General features: G+C 36.0%; 1 protein-coding gene and 1 long non-coding RNA gene across 2 annotated transcripts; one reads left to right on the top strand and one right to left on the bottom strand.

Moving 5' to 3' along the window:
* The first annotated feature begins 5245 nt into the window (after positions 1 to 5245).
* TGM4 (transglutaminase 4) lies at positions 5246 to 25922 on the top strand. Its single transcript, XM_072412273.1, has 14 exons — positions 5246 to 5338; positions 8468 to 8647; positions 10625 to 10731; positions 12283 to 12415; positions 13199 to 13317; positions 13904 to 14011; positions 16366 to 16540; positions 17360 to 17498; positions 19424 to 19527; positions 20213 to 20464; positions 21013 to 21306; positions 22426 to 22595; positions 23214 to 23350; positions 25374 to 25922. The coding sequence occupies exons 2-14, from the start codon at positions 8470 to 8472 to the stop codon at positions 25513 to 25515; spliced, it is 2058 nt and encodes a 685-aa protein (XP_072268374.1). The 5' UTR covers positions 5246 to 5338; positions 8468 to 8469; the 3' UTR covers positions 25516 to 25922.
* Positions 5568 to 21084, bottom strand: LOC140331335 (uncharacterized). Its single transcript, XR_011920918.1, has 4 exons — positions 20998 to 21084; positions 8852 to 9032; positions 6451 to 6519; positions 5568 to 5704 (listed from the first exon to the last, which is right to left on the bottom strand). It is a non-coding gene; the product is annotated as an uncharacterized lncRNA (long non-coding RNA).
* Positions 25923 to 26340: the final 418 nt, after the last annotated feature.

Genomic DNA, 26340 nt, shown 5'->3' with positions numbered 1-26340 from the left:
AAAGTAGTTAATGGATGATTTAGATCAGAATGAGGGGCGTTTAAAAGTGGATCCTTACTAAGAGGTAAAGTAGGCTGCCATTGCTTGTCTGGTGGCATTCTGAATACTCTGCCTTAAATATTTTCTGAATTACTGCTCAAGAATAAAGTATTCAGCTTGTCCTCAGTTAGCTGCTTGCTTTGTTCAAAAGAGTGTTTGAAATTCCTAAAACCAAAAGAATAACTTTAGCAATGGCAGCTTCTTTAATCTTCTGGTGTTGGTCCACATTAAACAGCAAAATCTAAAAATTCCAGCACCATGTTTCTCTCTTGATGGGTCTTTTTTAAAAGCCCTGTTTCAGTGATTTTGTTTGGGTTTGATATGGCCTGACGTCTGTTAGTAATAATTCTTTGTTAGTGAACAAATTTACATTTCTATCTGTGGTTTGGTGTTAAGTATATAAATCACATGTGATAGTTGGCAGGTGTAGTGTGTTTGACATGTGATAAAGGTGTACTTCACTACGTGCACTGACCCACCTAACACCTTTTATTCCATTTAATGTTTTATAAACATTTGAACAGTGTATTATTTTCCCAGCTGTTGTTAAATACAGGGTTTTATTACATCTTTTTCTGGCACTAATCTACCTGTTGAACCTTGTTCTCTGTTGGTGCTACTGTGCCACTGGTATGTACTAAAGGCTCATTCACAGTAGGTGCATTCACAATAACTGCAGTGCATAAATGTGAACCAGCCACAAAGGAAAGTATTTGGAATTTTTAAGTGAAATACATTTTCAAGTGCATCACAAGTGGCTTAATTGTTCTGGGTCAGTAAAGCAGAATAACCAAACCAAATGATCAGAATTACAGCCAATCTGTTCTACAAAATGGTCATCCATGGCAGCCTCCTTATTCTTCCCATGCTCCACTCCATGTTTCCTTTCAACACCACACAGCAGCCAGTGAAATTGTCAATTACACCAGTATATTTTTTTCAATTTTGAATTGTTGATTATGCAATAAAAGTTCTTACAGAAACAACCAGTAAGTACACCTCCCATAGGAACCCTATGGGAGCTGCCATTGCAGGCTTCTTTCTGTAAATACTGATTGGCTGGATCTTAAAACATTTAGAATTCTAGACCCCAAGATAAGTATGCAGCAAATAGAAGTTAGAGAAAAGTCTAGTAATCTTTTCTTTAGTTATTTTCCAGGTGCCTCATAGTTATTGAAGTCATGCCAAAACACAACAAGCTAGAAGTTAGTATTGTTAAAAGAGGAGGTCAGCGATAGTAGACCATTTTTATTTCTTTTAAACTAAACTTGTTTATTTAGCATCGGCACTAAAGAAGAAAAGAAGCTTGTGACCCAAAAAGTACACAAATGTATTTTGTAGCTGAACAAAAAGTTGGTGAAAGTGTTATTTTTCCTTTCAGGAGTAAAGCACAGAATAATTTACAGTTGGCTATAGGCCATCAGATAAATCAAATAATCCAGCTCCAGGGCCAACATAAATCTTTACAATGCTGACAGTGGCTAAGGGTAAATTTGATTTTGCTGTCTTCCAAAACAAGGAATTGGGAAGAATTTTCAAGAAAATGTTAGTAGTAGAATATAACCCTGTGATAACAAGGCATTAGCCTTGGCAGCCCGTGTATGGGATTCCTTTTATAATTTGTTGTCTTATGTTATGGCAAAAAAAGGTAATGAAAAAACAAACTGACTGATAGCTAAAGCCTAAGTGAATCAATTGATTATATGAACGCAGTCAGGCTGCATAAACAGTAATAAATATGCTCCACTGAGTTTTTTAAACTGCCAAGTATTACTAGTAGTGTGTTGCCATATGAGGGTCAGATTGCTGCTGTCATACATAATCCAATGACCCAGCTGTTTAACACCATTTCTGAACAATACTTGAATAAACTGAGTTCAATAAGTTCAATATGTTCATTAGAGCAGTGTTCACGGGAATGTATCAGACTGCTATAGAGCCAGGCCACTGTGTGTTTGTAAAGCTGTGTACCGGTGGCACAAATCTGTTGCTGGAAACTTTCTTGATTGTTGAGTAGAACTAATGAATGCTGTGAAGATAGTGCTGTTCAGTTCAATGGGGAGAGAAAGAGTGTACCTCCACAGAAAAAGACAGTTTGTCCCTATTCAGTAATATGCCGTGTCAGGTAAAACACAACCAATACTGTGCTAATCACAAAGACTAAATTGGGTGAGCACCGACCATGGCATGGCAACTCATGCCCAACACAGCAAGTTTCACCATTGTTACAAGCTGCCATCTGAAAGCTGGTGGGAAAAAGGTGGAAAAGGTGTACAGTGACCTGGGGAAAATGGGTAATAGTCCCAAAACTCTTCATTTACATGATTTGCAGGAATGTCAACAATTTTAATAGAATAGGGTCCATTATTTGAATACAGTGGTATGTATTATACATGTTGATGTTTAAATACAAGCCAAACTTTAGGTAACAAGTGAAGCTGAAACTGAAGAGTAAATGTCAACCAATTATATAAAAGGAAAGTAAAATAATTGCTCTGGGAGAGTTGCATACAATTTGTTGACTTTTGTCATACACTCTTGATTTACAGTTGCTGTTCGAAAGCCAAGTTTCAGATAAACATTAATAATAAATCACTGAACCATCTTACAATGTAAGTTCAGTAGAAATAGTAAGAGGCATACAAGCCACACCAAAAGCAAGCACAATTGTTGTGCAAGCTGGAAAGGGCGGTGAAAAATTTCGTTTAAATTAGTCACTAAATATTGATTTATTTTTTATTATTTAAAAAGTGATTCTAAGTAAAGTATGCCTAGAATTGCCACCCCAACTGTAATCATTCCCTCCCACAACATTACTTCACTGCTAACTTTCTCCAAGGCAGAGCACATTTTCTTTTACTCCTTAGTGTTTCTGGACCTTTTTAACACAGGGGAACCCTTGAAATAATTTTCATGTTTCCAGGGAACCCCTTCTGTAATTACTTTATTCATAGCTGACAGAACATAAGGGGTGGTGGATTGTGGAAAGAATGCCACTCTTACATATAGCTAAAACAATTATCGATGTTACCTAAACTAATCTGAGAGGTGCACTTTGCTCATTGCTCAAGGAACCCCTTGCAACCTCTGGAGGAACCCTAGAGTTTCACAGAACCCTGGTTGAGAAGCACTGGTCTAGTGTGATTATTGAACTATTAACAACATGTATACACTACATGACTGCATTCTGCACAATTTCTCAGGTTTCATGGTACGATAACAATACAATTTTACTAAAGCTTTATAATAATTTTGGATGGAGTACAGTAGGATTTTTTCAGCATTGCCCAGGTCCAGCTTTGCACTTTAATGGAATCAACATGCATGAAAAATTGAGCTGTTTGGCTGTCTCAGAATTGCCTCAAAAACCACTTTTTCTGCTTTTGATGTCCTAAAGAACCTGACCATGAAGCTTAGAGCATTACTCCACTGTCAACTGTAAGTTTGCTTGTTGCATTAGGAGCACTGACGATGGAGGCGGTGCTATTTAATTTTATTGCTCTATGTTTTAACAAATTATGACATCAGCTATGTATGAATAAAGACCACAAAGAAGGCACAGCTTTCATTGATAAGTATTGCTTTTCCTATGTGCATATGTATGTGAAACCTTAGTTACCAGATGGAGGGGCAAATTTGGATTATAATAATAATTTTATTATGAATACTTTGCTGTATTATACTGTGCCTATGGGGTCGATTTATTAAGGAAAGCAGATAGTAATATGTACACATTCATAAACAGATGATCCACAGACTACAGAATCCTTATTGCCTGGCCTTCTTGCTGCATCATAACATCATGTCGTGCTGTGGATATGCATTTGGGCACTTTTTAAAACTTGGTATGAGTGGCAACAGTTTGTGGGGTCACCATAATATATTAGATATAAGGGGTCTGAGAGACTGCGCTCTCTCACCAGTTGTAGCCCAATAAGCAGGTAACAAAAGGACGCCCAAATCTGAATGTGTTAGTAGTGAACCAGATGTATGCAGATCTTCCTGAAATGATATTGTACTGTATTGTATTGTACTTTGTATTTGTTTCTCATTTGGATTAATGTGATGACAAATGACCATAATTAGCATATTGATGTATTGTTCATTTTTCCTATACCTTAAAGAATGTTTACAAAAAAATAAAGAGATGATCTTCCACAGTTCACAAGACTGGGTTGTGCCCCAATCACAAAGCTTTCTCTGCTTCATTGCAAAATTGCTTTTTTGTTAACACAGCATTTTATTCTATTCCCCTTGTGAAGACAGCATTTTGTAAAGCATATTAATGTGCTTTTGAAATGTGCTGTGTTTATTTTTATTAAATCTTCTGTACTTTTCCTTCTTTTACTTAGCTCTTATGACTACATTAGTAAACTGCATGCCAACAATCCCTCCATGTGTCCCAGCTCAGAGAAAGAAGTTTACTTTACAATCTGTTTGGGTACTAGAGGACTTTGTCCCAGAACTGACCCCAAGGTTAGCTCAATCTGTTGAAGAAGAACAATAAAGCTGTGTTCAGTAAAAGCTCACAAACTGGAGTTTTGAGACTCTGGCTTGTCAGCAATGCCATTTGCAATACCGGTATAGCTTAAAGAATACACCGCTAGCAGGAGATGGTTTGCTAAACATTACCTGACAGCTGTTCAGCTCTCAGTAACTGGGAAAGAAATCCTTGCTCCTCAATAAAATAGGATTTTTTCATGTTTGCTTTATGTAAGCTCTGCTGACAAATTATATGATCTAATGGAGTGCTTGGCTCAGACACAAAATTCTTCATTGTCATCTATTCAATGGCTTGAAGGCACCTTACTTATTCTACAAAAGATAGATATAAGAATTGCATTTTGTTAGGAATCGTCAAACCTAAACTCCTCAATTTAATGTCCATCTGACGGTCATTTTACTGTGCTAAAAAGATAGATACCCCAAAAAGCAGGCACCCTTTAAAACTTGAAAAAAGTTCCTCAACAGCAAAATGTGTTCAGGAATTAATGGAGCTGGTTAATCACCAACTAATAAAAAAAGGATAAAAATAATAACCTTCAATTTTAAGTAACAGCAGAATACAAATTTTTATGTTGATAGGTTCCCTTTAACATAAGATATTTCTTGCTCTTTATTATACTCCATGTATTGTTTACCTCTTTGAGTTTGCTAATAATAGATAAATATTGCCTTATTGGTGAATTCAGGGTGACGACAGATCCCAAGATGTAGTACAAATAGGTTTGAGCAATTGCACTCCTTGGCAGAACTGCAACTGACTTACAACATAACCAAAGGCATCCAACTGCTGCTGGTAAGTGTTCAATATATATGTTTGTTCTGCATATTTGTACCCTGGGCTATATGACTCATAAACACACAATAAGATTTACATTTTGATAACTAGATGCCCTTAGCAGGAGGGCATACATTTACCAGTACAATACTAATTAAACCTGTACTTAAAGAAATAGTCTAATTTTATATTGTTGTTAGTTGCCTGACTGTCATTCTGAATAAATGGCAAACAAGGGTTAGGTAACCTCCGGACCCCCAATGTAACCAAACTATGTTGTATATTACCTGCTTGCTGTTGTGTGTTTAGTATGAAGTGGGGCAATGTTGATTTTTTTTTCTGCAACAAAGTTATAGAGGTATTTTTTACCATAGTGTTACTGCCCTGTGGACATAAAAAGCAAAATATGATGTCTTTTTTTTTCTGGATCACATTAGAAAATTCAACCAATATAAAAAAACAAAAAAAAAACAAAACAAACTTCAGTCTGCATACATATAAAAGTCTGTATACAACAGATATATAAATTAGATAATATGTGGCTAATGAATATATGGCCGCACAATTTTGAATGCATCTTTAAATATGCTACCTATGCTGAATAAAGCTGCAACTAACTTAGCAATATTTTAATTATTTTTTGGGTATTATCTGCACTTCCTGAAGCAGCCCATCTCAACCATTGTTTAATGGAATCTTAAGGTTTATCATGAAGTTGCTAGGAGTTCCTTGAGCACTTCTTTTATATTGGTCTCCCATGTACACTGACCACCAATGCAAGTGAAAAATTTAACCAGCACCAATATAAGGGGTCGATTCTGCATTGACTACCAATATTTAAAAGAGGACACTTTTTTCTGTTGCTTTTTTCATGTTTTATTTTATTTTTAAGATTATTATTGAAAATAATTTTGTTGTATAGAGCAAGAGGTTTTGTGCACTGAGTCTCAAATACCACATATTTATTCCTTTATTGTATCCTTTCTACAACTTATTGGCCATGCTACTGAATTATAGGTATAATTATTTTTTGCAACTTTAAAGCATAAGAGTTTACAAGAGTTCCTTCAGGTAAACAAATTGAGAAAGAGTAATTAAGTAAGTAAGAATGAAGGAAGTATAAAGCTTACCTTAAGTTGAAATGTCGAAGCCGCTTGAAAAGCTGCAGAACACCTTTGTGTGGCTACTACTACGTACACCTAAAGAAATAAATTTGGGGCTTAGAGAAGCTTTAGTTTTTTTTTAGTTCTTTATCTTTTAAGTAAATTTGTCTTTCTCTGAGATCATCATAGCAACACCTAAAAATGTTCTACTATTCACCTTAATACGAGGATAGGGTACACCTTCTTTTTATAATTAATGAACTTTATGTATCAAATATTGTGAGAAACCTAACCAGCCCAGGTCTATACTAACTACAATGGATACCAACTTTGGTTTACAAATTAGGAAATATTTTTTGTGATTCTACTTTTTCAGGATCTCTGCTGCATATTTGTCAGGATCTGGTGTAAGAAGCATTTCATTGGTATAAAGGTGTTAAAATTGGAATAACATCCATATGATCATATACAGCATGTTCAGACAAACATAGCCTAGCCAGCCCTGATGTCCAGCACCACACTACTCCTATATGTGAATAGACTGACTACAGCTGTAAATTCTGGCTTAGAGTTGTGTGAATCTTGTGTGAACATATTTATAAACCCCTTATAGACCTTTTATTTTGTGTAAGGCTAATTAGATTGCTTGTTTTATTCAGATTATAACTGAACACAAAATTGTTATCATCCAACCAGATATATATATCTTGAAAGTACATTAACATAACACTGTGCTTGACCTTGGGTTTTTGTGCATATACATTATACCCAAGTGACCAGACACTTTCTCAAATCCTTGACTTCACTTTGGATTTGGTAGCCCGCACTATAGCAAAGACAGCATCACTTTTTATCACTATTGTTTTTGCTTTGGTATGTGGGTAAGTAGGGGAGAGCCTTTACTTAAAAGTGAATTTAAAGGATGCATTTAAGCACGCACTTTAACAGGAGTCCTGACCACTCAGGACTTATTTACTTCCAAATGTTACACTATGAGAGATTATTTTAAAAAGTAAAAGTACCAAACAAGTTAAAAAAAAACATCCAAACCCTTCTCTTGGTATCTCAAATAAAAAAATTCATCATGCAACACAATGGACACCAATTTTTTTACTCCCCTATATCTTGAACATGCTCAACAAGAGTACACCTGTTTATCTTGTAGAATGCACCAAGGAACAATCCATTTACTTTAGGATAAGGCTGCAGTATTAATAAAAAAAAAACAACTGACTCTGACTTCTTGTCTTACTGTACATACTGTTAAAAGTTTGGGAACTTTGCAAGTGAACTCATACATTTACAATATTAAAAATACATCCCTGTCAAAATGGAAAATTAGCCATTTCCATAAATATTAAACATAAAATATGTGTTATATATGCTAGTATGACTTCTATCTGTCTATAGCTTGGTGACTTACTTACTGTAAGACCATCCATGCTGCTTCTGTTTCACAAAAAACAGACTTGCAGTAAAGAAGTCATTATTAGTGTCCCTCTATGAGGTTAGGTTGTGTGTCTAATTTGCAAAACATTACACACAATTTAGCATGATGTGAATTGAGTAAACTTTGTTTATTTAAGCACAGCTGCAGTGTTTGTGATATTGGAAGGATATCCTAACTGTTCTGATCTCCCTGCTCCCTGATTTTGAGGGGCTGTTCCTTTTTCCAGAATCAAGTACCTCTGTCCTTCACAGTTGTACCTTTTTTGGTTGGACTATGCAACTAAAATGCATTATTTAAATATTTAAACTGTTATCATGCACTAAACCTTTCGCCCAGCCACTAAATTTTTCAATTTGGTATTTTCAGGAGCTAATATAAAGGAAAGGTGGGGTGCATTAGGGGTGTTATTTGCCAACATACTTTAAAGTAAAAAAGTACTCTTTTCCTCTGTATCCAAAAATTGGTAGGTCTGGTAAGAAACATTTGATATTTTGTAAAAAAATATCAGGAGTAATAGAGAAGACAAACCATGACAGGTAGGTCTTGTGGATCATAAACAAATCATTCTTATTTCTTTTTTCAATTTTATTTCAGAAATGGCTTTGAGAACACTTAAAGTAGACCTTATGAAGCATGAAAATGCCAGCAATCATAACACTGCTGATTATGAAAATCTTCATCTGATTTTGAGAAGAGGACAGAAGTTTACCTTGAAAGTTTCCTTTAGCAGGGCAGTGACTCCACGGGACAACATTGTCTTGCAGTTTACTACTAGTAAGAATGTAATATTATACATTTTTCACATCCATAGTAGCATGACATTTGCCTACACACTTTGAGTTTAAAAGTGTCCCTCTTCCCTATCTCCAAAAGGTTGGAGGTATGCATTATATTTGCTTAGTAGGTGACAAGATAGAGCCAGCCCATCTTCCTTCCAAACTTAAAATGGAACTATCATTACAAAAAAATAACATTTACCTTGATAGCTGGAAAGCTATTGATCCCTCCACGATACTGGTCCAATCAGTCCCACACTGTGCCGCCTTTGTTCTTCATCCCTGCACAGACTGGACACCAGCCAATGCCATCTTCTTCAGGGTTCTTCTTCCTTTGTCACCCAATCTCGTACTGCTCAGGCGCGAGATTGGGTGGTGCGCTTCTGGGAAGTGTAAAAAGAAACATTATTTTTTCCTAGTAGAGAAAAGCCCCTTCTGCGCATGCCTGAGATTGGGGATGCACAGAAGAAGACCACAGGCTGTGGGCATCCCAGTCAGTGTCTCCCCTTCAATTATAAAGAATTTCATTAAAAAAAAAAAAATGTGGGATTAGGTCCGTTTTAGTATAGAAAGAAGTGGTAGTATGATCATACTTAATACCTAATACATAAAGATGATTTAGGCTAATAATTCACTTAGTTTAGTGAATGCGGTTTAAAATTTACTTTGAAAAGAATACCCAATCATGTGCAAAGAAATGTAAAAAAACACTAAGTGAATTATCCCTTGCAGAGTGATAATTCAGTTTAATAAACGTCTAAACTTCTGAGGGTTGTTTGTAAAACAAACATAAAATGTGTGCTTTGATCACATACATAGAAACATTTAGGAACAGGTTCAAACCTTCTTCGGGATCTCCTTCCACACCTTACCAGCTGCTCACTCACTCACACTTGGTTCCTAAAAAGTCAGCATTGCACTTTCGATAGCTGGTACCACTCACTGCCATCTCTTTTCATTCTCTTTGGAGCTGCTGCTGGGGGAAGCTACATGTAGCATCTCCTTAGAGATGCAGTTTCCTGCAATGAGGAAGGAGTAAACGCACTGCAACCCCATGCCCAGTGTGAAAGTAGCCTAATACTTTTACAGTACGTGCAAGCTCAAAGCTAATGTCCAGTGTGAATATATTTCCCTTCCAATAAGGTAACATGCAAGGTTGCATGTGAATAGGCTTAATTGCTTAAGTCAAAAGCGATCCAAAACAAGTGTCAAGGCCTGTGTCAACAGGCTATTGTTCCCTTTAGATGGGTTTTGATTTTACTCACAAGCCTGCAGGAATGCAAAACCCAATATAAATGAGTCAGTGCAAACCAAAAGGTTTACTTGCACCTGTCAAGAAATTCTGCATAATCTCAGAAACATGTGAAAAGGATGTCAAACTGATCATCGACACCAGCCCAAAGCCTGTCCACACAGGTTCTAAAACAGAAAGTCCTAAAGTAAACAGCTGCCGCTGTGCTCTTTCTTTGGGAAATGCATAAAATGTGTTAATTTTGTTACAAAAAGCACTTGGTGTAAAAGTATAGAACACCACTTTAAAAAAGTTAACCCACAACTGTTTTAGCTTCCCAATATGCAAGACTTTTAGTAATACATTCTGTTTAATACTATGTTTAATTACAATGTCGTCATGCTTTCAGCAAGAATGCTGCACTGTTTTTTAGCAACATCTTCTGAAATTTGGAGTAATCATCATTCCCCAGGATCTGATTCTGCACAATGAAAGTCATCAGTATAGACACTGCTGGGAAGCTTTGACAAATTTGAAACAGCCTTTCACAAAGCCCTAGGCATATCTTTTTTAGATATTTGCATTGTAGATAACCCAAGGTTTCTTTCAAATTTGGGGAGAATATTGTATTTTGCATCTATCCTTTATATACAAAGAAACAGAAAACTATAAAATGACTGGAATTTTATACACTACTTTTATGTACTGTACTGTTTTTGTAATTTGTTTATTTTTTTTTTGTAGGCCCTCGCCCTTCAAAAACAAATGGATCACTTGTACATGTTGATGTCAAACCGACTGACCTGAAAAAAGATTGGAGTGCTACAATCTGCGGGTGTCACGGCAATGAGGTAACTGTAACTGGTTTAATTGAATATTTTATTTTTACAGCATAGCACTTTCAGTTTAAGATGCACATTAGTATACTTTGGTTTTACATTTCACATTCCAGTGATTCAAGATGATTCTACAAGTCACAGTAATGGATGCTTGTTTCCATCTGTCAATGATTAATATATCAAGCTTTTCAGGTGTTTATTATTTACATTTATTAATGTAATTTCCAAAGCATGAGAACAGCTCTTAACACTTAATGTAATGAAATGTAAGGGCTGTAGAATTTTTTATTATGGTGCTTAGGAATAAGTTTTTTTAAATGTTTCTAGGAAATATTAAATATTCATATTAATATTAGACAGTCTTCCTTTTATTCTGAAAGTTCTAGTCTTGTTTTCACATTTATATCAGTTAATCTCTATCAGGTGGGTTGCTTAGTTATCAATACAGAGAAAAGTGTTCAAAATCTTTGTTACCTTTGAGAATGTTCTCTTCGATTTCTGTCCTATGGACATAATAGGAAGTAAGTGGGATTCTCCCCTCTTTGACACCAGGAGTCCCGAGTCAGAGAACTGCTTCTTCATTTCTATAGTTTTATTATCTTTATGTCAGACTAGAAGTGGCACATACCCCCACCATGGCACAGTGGTTTTCCAGAATACAGGATATCTATACTATAGAAGACCTTACCTCTGTCCTGTGAGACACAGGAGGTTCTACTAGACCTCCTTCTTGTTTTCTCTGGAATATATAAGTATCCTTACAGGAGAGAACCCAGTAATCTCCCAGGACCTCCTGGATACCCGACTTCTTGAGAGTTGGCATGGATTGGCATTGACTCCTCCACCTTGTTTTTTTATTCATGTAATTTTGGAACAGAGCTATATTAAGGCAACCTCAAGGGTGGGCTTCTTGGACATTTATTAAGGCCCTAGGCTCCTGCTTAGTGTTGTTTTTTGTATGATCCAGGCAGAAATGCTAGTGTGGCATGTTCTATACTATAACTTGCAAGATGAAGGACAATAAAGGTTTACGTATGAGCAAAAATTATCACACGCTACCATTCCTAATCATTATCACTGTAAAACTGGTATTCAGGTAAACAATTATGTATACATGTGAAACACATATATAGGATATTTGTCATTTTGTTCAGCTACTCTCCGCTAAAGATCTAGGAATCTGTAGCAGAAAGCATAGATAGGTCAGTCACCTTACATTTCCCTACTGTAGTTAAACCATACAGCATGGCTACCAGCTCAGCCAGGCTTGCTAATTTGATCATGAGGATCATGAGGACACTGATCAAGTAATTTCTCTGCTTGCCACTTGTGTAAGCATGTTCAGGATCAGGAAGTTTGTCTATATGGACTGTAAAGTACTGAAATTGCTTTTCATAGTTCAACAATAAGTAAAAATACCACTAAACATTTTTCATGACTACATAACTAATTTAGATTGTGTTATATATGTGTATGTGTTGCTTTTACTTCTATGTTGTTGTAAGAAATACCCCATGTATAAGTCTGTTGTGAGAAAAATAACACATTTTTTTTCTTTTATAGTATACAATTGCTGTTAATAGTCCTGCTAATGCAATCATTGGCAAATACCAGCTAAGTATAATAACAGGAAGAGGAGTTATATACGTCGAAAGAGATTGCCCAATTTACCTCCTATTCAACCCTTGGTGTGAAGGTAATAATTTTACCAACTGAATGTTACAGGCTCAAGTTTGTAACTAGTTAAATATACATCGAGGCATAGCACACAACTTTTTATTCCAATTTTTAATCTAGAAATGTTCTACTGAAAAACACCAATGACAGACTGTATACAGTGGTCCAGGTCACCCAATGGTTGCAATTTCAAATATCCCACTTAGCTTCTGGTCACTGCTGTCTCATATAATAAGGTTTTTTAGAGACGCCAAATTTAATATCTTCTTCCGAAAGCTAAAGCTTGCAGGATGCTGTAGGCATTATTTATGTTTTATGACAAACATTTAACACAACTTGTTTTTGGTACAGAACCTGGTTGGTTTTAAAATGGATCCAAGAACAGGATGGCCTAATATGACATGGGTCCATAAGCCAGGATGGCCAATCATTTTTTTAACGGAAGGTTAATGTGGATATCACAAGAAGACTTTGTGTGATGCATAAAATAAGGGGTGGAGTCTCTGTTTATTTAACAAAGTTTGACTATCTGTGTTTGAAATCCTACACATTTGAGAAATATGATACAAACCACAAAATAGGTTAAAAAACAACACCCCCCCTATTGTGTGCTCCTCTCCTCTCCTCCTTCTGTATCTGTCTTTCACTTGCAATCCCTAATTAATGTACAGCTCTGCGTAATATGTTGGTGCTATATTTATTGTGTTTAGGTATAATTAAGGTATTTATTATTATTATTATTATTATTATTAATAATAATAATAATAATAATAATAATAATAAATCCATTTTATATTATTAGATGATGCGGTGTACATGCCAGATGAAGAGGAGAGACAGGAATATGTCCTGAATGACACAGGATACATCTACGTGGGTTCAACTTCTAAAATTACTGCCAGGCCATGGAATTTTGGACAGGTATGAATTCCTGAATTGTGACATCTAACTGTAAAACTAAAATGATTGCTATCAGTTGACATTTGTTGACTATGTCATGCTTGTGGTAAGGTCCATGTATAGCTTATTTCAATAAATCAATAAAATAAAATTAAATGTTTTATTAGAATATATATGTGCCATTAAACTATTTATTCCTGTTAGAAAATGTAATTAATGGAATTATATTGTCCCAGATGGTGAGCACAGTATATATAAAACCATAAATTTAAGATGACACTAGGAACACAAATGTTTTAAAAGTCTGTGCAGCTAGGTTTGTGGTCCATATTTGGGAAAAAAAAAAACAAATCCAGGCACTTCAATTGGTTATATAAAAAGGTAAAGGCAATGATTCTTTAATAAATATATTCCGCTTTAATGTTACCAGATGTTGAATAACCTTTTGATAAAAAAGACATAACTCTTATTAGTATAATATAAAATATAAAGATAATCCAAAGGGTTCAAATATGCACCCACATTATCATGACCACTCTGTACTAATAAAATCAGATATGTTAGTTGAGGTAGTAGCTAATGGTTTTCTTTTTCTTTTTTTTTCTAGCATGAAATTGATGTACTGGACTGCTCCATATATCTTCTTGATCAAAGTGATCTCAAAGCTTCAGCAAAAAGGGATCCTATCATTCTGTCAAGAAAGTTCTCTGCTTTAGTAAGTTTTATGCAACATATGATAGAACACATAACTCTATTATTAATATTTCACAGTATTTATATAGCGCCGACATATTATGCAGCGCTGTACAAAGTCTATAGGCATGTCACTAGCTGTCCCTCAAAGGGGCTCACAATCTAATGAACTCTATCTACCTAAGTCTTGGGTTTACACCAGATTTCCCAATGCCACAGTCTATATCAGCCTTTATCCAATGTATTATTATGGAAGAACCATTGAAATGGGCCCTTGCTAAAAAATGATTATGATAATAACCTCGATGAATCCCTAGACTTTTCTGACTATATAATGCTATGCTAATGGGATGAATTCTTAATAAATTTGCAAAGTGGCTTGTACAGATTTGTTCAATGCGAATAAAGCAACATTAGTGCATTAGATTAAGGGCTAGCTTTAAGTCATTTCGAATTGTGTAAATGTTATTCACATATTTTAAATTAAATGTGAACTTGTTGGGCAAATATAACACAATCAAATGTTTGATGTTGCCTGGTTTTGGTTTATAAAAGATGGACAAGTGTTTGAAGTTTCTTTGAAGCTGGGCAATTGTTCCTTGATGTTTGGTGAACATTTTTTATGGTTTGTGGGATACAAAGCCTTCACTTATAAAATGTTCTTAGGGTATTTTCTCTTTTGAGTGAAAGGCTAGTTTTTTTTAAGATTTTACCAAAGGTTCACCTAACTTCAAAGAACATTTGCCAAGTGTCACTAAACCTGGATACCTATACTAATACCCTAAAATACATTCAATATGACATATGAATTGACCATGTTAAGTTTGTCCATGAAAAAATGTTATGCTGGTAAAATATACTTTGCCCATTTATATTCAATAAATAGTACTTGCCATCTAATACTTGTACTGACATATCCCACACTCCCATACTAACCAGGACCAACACAAACATCACTTTGAGAGTTGGATGATGTTTTTGCATTTGATTGTACACAACACTCGGTAAGACTTCAGCCTTGTGATTGGCTGCTTAGGCACAAAATGTGCTGCATTGTGGAAAACCGAGAAGAACATTGTGTGGTTTCCCATACCCAATGTTTCAGAATACTCTCAGGGCTCTAGTGTTAGGCCCAGCACTGCTACATAGGGTTGGTGAGAGAGTCATCCATGTGTAAGCTAAAATTAGATTCAGAGTTTATAACTTACCATCTTCCCACAACCAATGACCGAATGGAGTTGATGAAGGAAATGAAAGGTAAGCATGCAGAAGCATGTTCACAGTTTTTCTTTAACTAAAAACATATTAGAGGAGGCTGGAACATACATTAAAAAGGAAAATGCACTTTTCAAAAAAGAAAAACACTTCTAATTTTTGAAGGAAATGTAAACTAGACCGAAAGGAGTAGAAAGACATAAAAAGGACCACTAGATTCAACAAAAGTACAATGATGACATCAGAATAAAATGGGTGTTTGACTATTGATTTATTCTCTTTAACCAGAAAAATATATATGATATATAGTAAGCATGGAGCGTAAAGAGGCTGATGAAACCTCATCCAGACGAGGATATATTTCAGGCATTTTACACTGTAAGAGTTGTAATAGGCAGTTAAGAAGAATTAAATACAGAGAAGAATATGTTTAAAAATCTTTAGTATTGTGCTTTGTGCAGGAACAAATGTACCATTATGTTCAGTAGGAATCCAATAGGCTCCTGCAAAAAGTCAGACTTTATAATACGTTTATCCATCCTAAAAGGGGGGTGTTCCAGCAGTAAAAATCTGACCTTGGCTTTGTGGATCAAAAGCTGTATTCCCACTTCCACATCCTTAGTAATTAGGTAGAGTGCATAAGAGTAAGCCTATTTATTTATGAGTTGTCTTGAAAGTAATCCTCTACCTCCAGAACATCTCAAATGATCTAAACTCTCAATATTGGCATCAGGAAATGTACAACCAGCCCAACAAACATGGGAGGAGAAGTTTAGAGTGGAAAGCCAAGTCAATCTATACTTTAGATGTCTCAGTCCATCTTTGTTTATTTGTAATGTAAAAGAAACAATAATACCTACAGAGGAATACATTTTTTTCCTTACCGGTTAGATGTGGTGGCTGCATTACCTTTTTCTTCTTTCCTGCATTTATCATTACATTTTACCTGCTGATCCTGCTGGTAACAACTTTCTTGTTCTAGGGCAATAACGCTTACTCACTGTACTATATCTCTTATAAAGCCGCAGCATAGTCACCCTAAGACAGAAAGTGGGTTAGTGCATTATCACACTTGCATTATTAAAAAAAGCTGATTGTTCCTCCTCCTTACTGATCTTAAAATTGAAATATATTAATAATAAGTAATATATTTCTCTGTAGGTGAATTCTAATGATGATAATGGAGTCCTGACAGGTAATTGGTCAGGTAGATATGAATCGGGTGTTTCTCCCACTGCCTGGACCGGAAGTAGTGCCATCCTACAGCAATTCTACAAAACCAAAAGGCCTGTTAGGTATGGACAGTGCTGGGTATTTTCCGGAGTTCTAACTACAGGTGAGAAAGAGAAACAATCTGTTCTAACCTAGTGCATGCTTGATAATAGAAGTCTGCTAATGTTTCATTTTAACACTGTACTTTGGTGATCCCTTTGATCTAAAGGTTCTAAAAAAAATTTGCACAAATAAAGGGTGGAACAAAACCCCCCAAAAATCTAAATAAGTTACCAGGAGGTAAAGGTTTTTGGCAGAAAAGAGATGAGAAGAGATGAAAGAAAAAATTGCTCTAGCTCTGGTTGGCTTTTTGTTTTTCGCTTACACTGTACAGCACGTGTGCCATGCATTGTAAAGCTCATCCAAAGATGATGTAACCTAGAACTGTGAACCTAGAAATCCGCTGTTTAGTCGGCTGGGAAGATGATGGCTTTGGGGGATGGAGTAGTGCCAGGTTTCTGGACATGACCTCGCTGTAGGGCTCCTACAAAAGGCAAACACCCATCCACATCTATTAAGCTCTGCCCTCCCAACACCAACTTGTTAGTGAGGATCTAAGAACATTCAATGATTTCCACTAGCACTCTGTGATGCAGTTTGTATTTCAAACATTTTTATTGGTTTTTCAACATATTTGGGGGAAAATCTGTGATGCAGTTTGGTAGGTTTCAGAGTTACCCACAGATCAAGAACTAAGGCCATTTTCATGAGTGTATCTTCATGTTTTTGGCTATGTTTACAGTACATAGTTATTAGTATTTTTTTATTGCTTTAATAGGGTATAATTCAATCCATATTTGTATGAGGCCAATTCTTTTGACTATGAAAGTACTTTCCCCATATGACTTGATATCATTGCTAAAAATCTGCTTCCCTGTTCTAGTTATGCGATGCTTGGGAATCCCAGCAAGAAGTGTCACCAACTTTAATTCAGCTCATGACACTGAAGAAAATCTAAAAATTGATTACTATCTGAATGAACAAGGAGAAACAGTGGATGATATTTCATCTGATTCTGTATGGTAAGTGTTTCCTTCCCTGAGAATCTCAGTAATACTAAATTGTTCCTAAATAAGTTTCCATTTTTTTTTGCCTATTTATTTTTCCTTTCTTTTAAATAAACTTTATTTAACTTTGTCACTTTATGCCACTATATCTAGTGATCTTTTAAATGTAAACTTTTGCAATATTGTATACTGTACATCTAGTTACTGGATGTGCCATAGTACTCATCCTCCTAGCAGCACAACTTTTTTTTTTTGCTTTTGTGGGGATTATTTTCAAAATGCACTCGCTGCATGGAGGCATCTCAAGCTTGAATTCAATCTTAGGGTGTTTTTTTTCACACAAACACAAAGAAACGGAAGAATCCAGTGTTTTCCCTCATTGGTCTATCAGACCTAACTGTGGGAGACCTTCTCCCTGCTCACAGGCTGCGTACAGCCTTTCTGCTGCAACTTTCCCCGTCTCAAAGCCATGTCCCTCTCCTGACCCCGCTCGGGGGTACACCAACCAGAGCCGCGGACCCAAAACGTTTCTCGCGGACCACCAGTTGGCGACTGCTGATCTAAATGCAATTAGACTGTGACAGTATACTGAAGGAGGGCAAAGCAGCATTATGAGCCAATTAAATGTTATGAATTTTTGTTCAAAAGATTTATACTGGCAGAAGTGATGCCCACTTACAGGCTGAGGATTGGGTGGTGATTAGAATGTATTGCTTTACTGCTGGGCGGAAAATTCAGGTTACCAATTTGGCTATATTGTATGGCAGCCTGACTTAACTTTCAAGATATGATGGACAGAAAATCAATTCCTTTGGCAGTAAAACAGATCCATATATCTATTTTAGCTGTGTGTTTTTAGATGTTTGTTTGAAGTTTAGCTTAACCTCCCTAGCGGTAACCCCGCGAGAGACTCGGGGTAGAAAAAAGTTGCTACAAGTGGTAACCCCCGGGGTCACTCCCGGGGTTGGAACACCTAGGGAAGGTTAGTAAATAGAACGCTTACCTGATTCGCCGGGGTCCCGCGCCGTCCAGCGCCGTGATCTCTGTCTTCTATCTTCTTTCTTCTTCCTGCTTCTGCTCCAATGAGTCACCGGGGGAGTTCTCGGTGACGTCGGTGCGTGTGTACATCCTGGCCTGGCGGGGCGGGAAATTCAAAATCCATTGTATTGCATTGAATGCAATACATTGGATTTTTTTGTGTAAAAGAACATTTATTTTACAGTATGTATAATACTATGAGTATAATGTGTATTTTTTTTTTTTTTTTTAAATTAAATTTTTTTTTAAAGATTTTTTAATTGATTCAATTTATTGTTTTTAAATGATTTTGTGTTTCAAACGTTATTATACTCACACTATTATATTGTAAAATAAATTTTCATGAAAAACAATGTACCACTTTTAGACATATAAAACTGGAGAGAAATGTACCGCTAGGGAGGTTAAAGGGCTCATTGATTTCCATCTTTTAGTTTTTTTGGCACAATAAAAGAGAAAGAGAATATTTAATTGGCAGCAATGAACAACTCTCAAGCCACTGTTCATAAAGCCCACTGTTGTGAGGTCTTTGCCATTGGGTATAGTTGGTCATGAATAATGTTTAAATTATTTCAATTGTTTTTTTTTTTTATATACGGTATATATATGGTATTGTCAAGACTTAAGAGTCCTGAGTCACACTCTTTGCAGTTTCAGCCCTATGACTAAGATGCACTGGGGGTGAAAATAAGTGTCCACTTTTGAACATGAAGCTGTGAAATGTTGGATCCATGGTGCATGGTGCGTGGTTGGGGGTTCTCTTTTTGCATTCATGTTTTGGGGATCTAACAGAACCTGCTGTCATACCTGCATGTGTGGCTGGGAACTGCTGAACTGCTTGAAGGGATGCAGAAATGGCATTGCTGGTAACTCTGTGCATTATGTTCTTCACTGTTTTCCAGGAATTTCCATGTGTGGAATGATGTGTGGATGAAAAGACCTGACCTACCTAATGGATATGATGGCTGGCAGGCAATTGATGCCACCCCACAGGAAATAAGTCAGGGTAAGGTGCAGCCTAATATAAGCAAGCAGTGGCTTAGTTACAACATACATGATGTTGTTGTATTTATTTATCTGACCATTTATCTGCCTGTATTGGAGGGCAAATCAAGACCTAAATAAAGAGCTAATTAGTTAAATGTCCTTTGCAAAAAAATAACATGGAGGAACAATGTCTTTAAGCAGACCTAAACTCAGAATTTTCTCTTTACATAAAAGGGTACATGCTCGGGCATGCGCAGAGGAAGCCTTTTTGCTCAAAGAGAAAAATTTGCAGATCTCATGCATGCGCAGTGAAATCGGCAAATTTTTTTTTTTTTTATCCTGTCACCCGATCTCGCACCTGGGTCAGGTGACGTAGGATGAAGAACCTGGAGGTGAAAATCAAGCGCTAGCTCCGGGACGGATGCCGAGACAACGTGGGACCCGATGACAGACACCCCCGGAGTGATTGGACTGCCCTGCGGGATTAAAGGTAAGTGTGTTTTTGTTTTGATTTCTGAGTATAGTTCCTCTTTAAGCAAATGAGACTGTGAAATATATATTTGATGTATTTTAATACGTTCATAGTAACACGCAAAACATTTCATCATTTTATCCTCTGTAAGATTCTAGACAAGCCTTGCTTAACATAGCCTTATTAAATAACTTTCTATTAGCATATTACTCTTTTTTACTTTGCTCTGCAGGTGTCTTCCAGTGTGGCCCTTGTTCTTTGAAAGCCATAAGAGAGGGAATTGTGTATTTGCCATATGATGGCAAGTTTCTGTTTGCTGAAGTAAATGCAGACAAAGTTCACTGGCTGGTGACCTGGAAAGATGGTGAGGAGGATTTCAGCATGGTCAAGGAAGAGCAGAAGAGCATTGGAAAAAACATCAGTACTAAGGCAGTCAGTAAGAACTTCAAAGAAGATATTACTTTACAATACAAGCACAAAGAGGGTAAGAATGAACATGTTTTTAATGTTGTAAGTTGTCAGCTGCATCATTTATTATATCTAAAAATGGTTGTAGCATTCTGAAGCTCTGCTTCATTTTTGTACGGTCTATCTAACATGGTGTATACAGCCCTAAATAAGTCTTTGAAGCAAGTCAAATGCAACACAGGTCAGTTGCACTTGCCAATACATTCTGAATAATCCTGAAGTGTATCAAACTGCTGTCAGAATAATGCTATTGCCACAAGACTTTAAGAAAAAGTTGTGATAAAAACTAATGCTTACCAATTTTCTTTGCATGTTAAAGTTGATTTTACCCCAAAACTTTTTACTAGTTTTAAATACAATAGAAAATGCATAGAAACCCTACAAGGTGCCACGGCACGCTCCTTGTCTAGGTCTACCATCACTTTAGATATACATGGTACTATGTTATGGAGTCATTCTGTTAACAATAAACTAATCTAACATGTAACTTACATATTCCATTATATTATGTTAAATGTGTATATTATTGTAAAAAAATGTAGTTCAAACCTTGTTGTTTTTCAGGTTCTGAAGAGGAGAGGGCAGCATTTGGAACTGCCTGCTCCTATTTGAAGTCAGATGTTTGCATGGTGTTTGCTGCTCCTCCACCACCTCCAGCTGGAATTAAGTTACAGATAACAGGAGATCAGGAATTACTGCCAGGGAACAATTTGTGTCTGAACATTGCACTGGAAAATGAATCAGATGAGACAAAGACAGTCACTGTGACTGCTGGAGCTCAATTACAAACCTATACAGGAAAAATCATTGCCTCATTGACATCTATCAACAAGACTGTGGAAGTGGCAGGAAAGCAAGGTATTGTATATAGGTAACAGGTATATAGGGCTTTCTAGCAGTAGTTTTCTTGATGTTAACTGGCATGACATATCATCAGTGTTGGATTTGGCTATACGCAGAGTAGGCATATGCCTAGGGACTTCAGGCTTCAAAGTATAACAGGTCTCATAACCCCATTCCTTTGCTACTTCAACTGCATCTACTGCAAATAGAATACTAATGTTTTAAATGATAATCCTATCAAAAAAAGGTTTGGTATCCTGGTCAAATATTCTACACATAATAAATTACTACACTTACCTTCTGAGTGCATATAGATTAGAACACATGGTGATGAGGCCATCTAATATATCCACAATTATTGACAAGCAAATTCTTGTTTAGATGAGCAAGTAAAAACATGTTAGGCTAAATTCAGATGAAAGGTCCCCAGACAGATGCCATGCGTCCACCACTACCATGTTCATTCAAAATGAACAATTACTTGAACATCAGGTGCTTGTGATGAGTGTTTGGTAAGTGGTTATCAGCCATCACCATTCATTGACTACTGGGTAGCCCTAGGTGGTTAGGATGCAGTTACCCCACTGCTCCCAACCATCCTTAATCCTTAATGATACATCTATAAAACATTCACAAAATGGCAAGCAGTGTTTTATAAAGAACTGGCTTGAATATTTTTATTCATATGATGCTGTTTGTCTCACAGACATAATTTACTTTTAGGAAGTATGCAACTTTTTTAAAACTACTAGCATTATGATCTGTTTCCTTTTGACACCACTGACAACAGGTATTTACCAACCACACTGGTAAAATACCAGCTAAATCACAACACATTCTCTGTGTGTTCTTTTCTGAAAGAGATGTGCAACATGGTGATGAGCTCACATGGTTTATTCACATTGTATACATAAACCAAACACAGCCCATTGTTCCTTGTGGTGCTTAGTGACCAGCATTATTCTTTTTTCATTACTCACCACAATATACCTACTGTACATATATTCATTACATCAGTAAATATGCTTATTGTGGATTGTATGCTGACTTACTGTATATGCATTTAGTTTACCTGTATGGAAGTTTGTGTTTATTTACTATATTTTTTCTTTGTACTTTCCCCACTGAAAACAGTTGGATCAGTTCCATTTGACGTGGCTGCTGACCTGTATATGAAATCTGTGATCTTAGTTGAGGATGAGCTCATCATCAGAGTCAATGTTATGGTAGAAACAAAAGACAAAAATGAGAAACTCAGCGAGTGTCTGATGATTCCATTCATTTATCCATCGCTCAAAGTGGAGGTGAGCTTTCTACATCACAGAGATATGAATATATTTGTCCACCTAGTTATATGTATAATATGCTTGTCAGCTATTCTCAATCAAATCTTGGGTATCCAGCATGATCCAGCATGATCCAGCATGATCTGTATCCCAGATACACTCATCCATACTTTGAACTTTAAAGGGATATAAAACACCAGTAAATATAGGAATTTATCTAATCATATGATTAAATGTAAACTTAGCTAATGTAAAGAATTATGTTAAGAGAAATGAAGCATCCTGGTAAAAGAAGAAGCAGCAATGGGAGTGGGTGGGAATTGGGTGCCTTGTTTGCTATATCAGTAGACAATTTAGAGCATTTTGGTAGTATTGTCTAACACTGTATAACAGTCCTAAAAGCAGTATTTCCTCACATTTTGTTGTTTTTTTTTTGTTTGTTTTTTTTAATCTAATAAAATGTTTGGTTGGCATAAATAGTGAAAGGGTTTCTTGAACATTCCAGTATTTCCACCAGTAATTGAATAGAGCTTGTATATTAGGATCTATCTTACATAATATTGGTTGAAAATATATATATATCAGCACAGAAAATTGGCACTTTACTGTAATACTTTTTAACATTGTTTTTCACAGATGCCTGAAACCGCCAAGATTGATGAAGATTTCATCTGTACATTTACATTTAAGAATACTCTGAGCATTCCCTTGGAAAAATGTGAGCTACATGTGGAAGGACTGGGCATCTTCAAGCTAGAAAAATTTGAACATGGGTATGTAAATACCAAATGGAGTCCATTGCAGTATACAATAAATGACCCTCCAATACTTTTTTTTTATTCTAATACCCAAAGTGGTGATTCTGCAATCTGCAGACTACTGGTAGTCCATGGGAATCTTCCTGCTTTAGGATGTGCTGTGACTGGTAACAGTGATGGCAGAGAGGCCAACATTTGCTGCTTTTTTTTGGCCTGACACAGTGAGGACAAAAGTTGTGTACAGATGTTAAATTTTCAAGGCTGGCAATGAACATTTGTGGCCATCCCAGGTGGTAATCTAGAGTCTGTACTGCTTTGATCATTTAGTGATCCATTGTGCCAGACCCATAATCAACCACCACAAATAACTGCCATTGCTTACTAATGGGAAAGACAGTGTTGTTCAACTTTCTGTCCCTGGAAATCATCACTAATATTAAGTGACTAAGTGACACATTTTGGGCTCTATTTATAAAGCAGGGACAAAAACATTCCTAGAAATATTTCTTGGTGGAGAATCTGTCAGGTCAATGTATTTCAATAGAAGTAGTTGATACCCTACCAGGGAACAGCAGCACTCGCTCTCTCTTTTGCCACCTTGCTTACACTGATATTCTGCCATCTAGGATCCTTTTTTCCTTTAATCAGAATTTTTGCCTATACTTTGGTGTAATCCTATCAGTCACCAATAAGTAACGTTTTCAACTATCCCGAGGAAGCTGCAAGGCAAAACGTGTTGGGAATTTTTAACACCATGACCATTTTTGCATAATTGGTTTAGGGATCATTTCTGTATAGGAAAATGTCACTTTCCCCATGAATACTTAATAGGAGTGACCTGTCAGATCAACCTTTGTATAGATAATCAGTCATTTTCCCCATGAAAGCCTAATGGGGATGACTCTACACCATTCTTTGTATTTACCTTTCCTAAGTGAATTGTATGAACTTCTTGTACACTAATACATGTGATTATTGCCAATAACACCCCAGCTTTCTTTCATTTCTTTTGAAACTATTGCTTACTAGATTATCATTTTGGGGTGGCAACACTTAAAAAACTAAGAGGTAGTTGGTTTACCCTTTCAGTTTTGAATACCTACAGTACATCTTTAAAAATAGTGAAAAGTTCCCATAGAAAATATTGCCTGGGCATAATCCCCCCCTATTGCACAGAAAGGTAGTGGAAGAGGAGTATATAAAGTCTGATAAACAGTAAAGGTGTAGTAAGGCACCATAAGAATGCAACAACTAGGTGTCAAATCAGTGAATGGAGTGAGTGAATGAAGTAAAACTAGAACATCAAACACAACTGGTGATAATTTTAGAAGGTGAGTAGTACACATAGGCCTAGGTGCTCCCTTCTATAAATCTGATTTTAAGTGATTTTCAGAACAGAGACCTTTGTGAGTAGATGTATGGAACTACATTTCTTGATAATCGGTTACAGTATGCAAAATGATAAAAATCCCATCTTGTTCAGCAGAAATTAAAGTGCTAGACCTGGGTCTTATAAAAGTGATGAGAAAATACCTTATCAGTGGTTACCATAATTAAATATTGTATTACATAAATATTACATGTAATATGTATTACATATTACATAAATATGTAAAAATGATCGGTAAAGCTGAAGTTGGAAGTTAGTCACATTCAACCGAAGTTGCTCTTCTAATGTTGAAGACGTTTCACAGCTTTCCAAGCCGATTCATAGGTTCTAGTTCTTGCTTATAGACTGGCAGCACATCTGCAGGCACTAAGTTGGAATACCCCCGGAATGGGAAAAAATAAATGACTATGGACATTGTGCAGCGCTGCGTAATATGTTGGCGCTATATAAATGCTGTGTAGTAATAATAATATTAGCGAAAAACATACAAATACATTTTATTTTAAAGAGAAGCCCAGATCCTTCTTGGTATACTGTTAGGCATTATATAAATGTCTGTGACACCTTTTTAAAAAAAGAAAGTTTGTCTAAGGACTTCAGTACAAAACCGTGTTCATCTAAATGTTAATGTTTTCTTTCTGTACACAGAGACATCAGGCCCGGTGGAATCTTCCGATGTAAAATTGTCTGCGCTCCCAAAAAAACTGGAGAGAAGAAGATTGTGGCTGAATTAATTTCCAAGCAGATAAAGGGAATTTGTGCTGAAAGGATGATCACTATTTCTAAATAGAATCTAAAGAGCTTTCATACCAAGGAACAGCCAATGAAGCTAACAGCCCCATTTATAGAAGTGTTTTTCACCTATCACAACTCACCACCCTTTGCCAATTAACTTTTCTCTTCTTTATTAAAGTTATGTAATAATGTAATACTCCTAGTTTAGGATAGCTAAATGATCCGCTTCATTTTCTGCAAAATACGGAGGTCTATGTAGAAATATATCTAGCTGGATATTTGTTAAAATATGGCAAAGGTTGCGAATATTGCCCCGAGCAGCTTTAGAGAAAAGTGAGGCTCTCTGAATCTTATGAAAAAATCAACGTGAAAATATAGTTGCTGTTTAGTTGTTCATAGAACTGGCTTGTTCTTGGTGGTATTATATCTGCTATGCATAATAAAGGATTAATTATGACAGATCATTAGTGTATCTATCAATCATTGATGATTAAGCATTCTTTTTATTGAATGTTCTATAGAAACGCATACATGATATGTTTATTTTTAGAAAATATGGAGTACACCTAATTAGATGCTTGGGTGATCACATATGAATCCTTGTTTGTAGGAATTCTGATAAAGGAAGAATAATTTAATGTGCAACTCATGAATTCCTGAAGTGAATAAAAAAAATCAGCATTTCCATGAAGGAGAATGAACAATTTGCATTGCATTTGCTGAAAATTTTAATGTGGAGAATTGTAAAATACAGAAATTTATATTTATATTCTAATTATACTGCCTAATATTGGATATATTTTAAGAAAATATTAAGGGAATTTTAGCAAATGCTTGCAAATTCCTTAATCACCCAATTTGTAAATTGATTAATACATTC

Source organism: Pyxicephalus adspersus, chromosome 5, assembly GCF_032062135.1.
Source record: "Pyxicephalus adspersus chromosome 5, UCB_Pads_2.0, whole genome shotgun sequence".
Taxonomy (NCBI): domain Eukaryota; kingdom Metazoa; phylum Chordata; class Amphibia; order Anura; family Pyxicephalidae; genus Pyxicephalus; species Pyxicephalus adspersus.
This window is presented reverse-complemented; position numbering and strand designations above follow the sequence as displayed.

Excerpts from the sequence above, each read along its gene's own strand:
- TGM4 (XM_072412273.1), top strand. The coding sequence starts at position 8,470 with ATGGCTTTGAGAACACTTAAAGTAGACCTTATGAAGCATGAAAATGCC. Across the intron at positions 8,648-10,624 it reads TGTCTTGCAGTTTACTACTA|GCCCTCGCCCTTCAAAAACA; the intron begins GTAAGAATGTAA and ends TTTTTTTTGTAG. Across the intron at positions 17,499-19,423 it reads ATTTCATCTGATTCTGTATG|GAATTTCCATGTGTGGAATG; the intron begins GTAAGTGTTTCC and ends ACTGTTTTCCAG.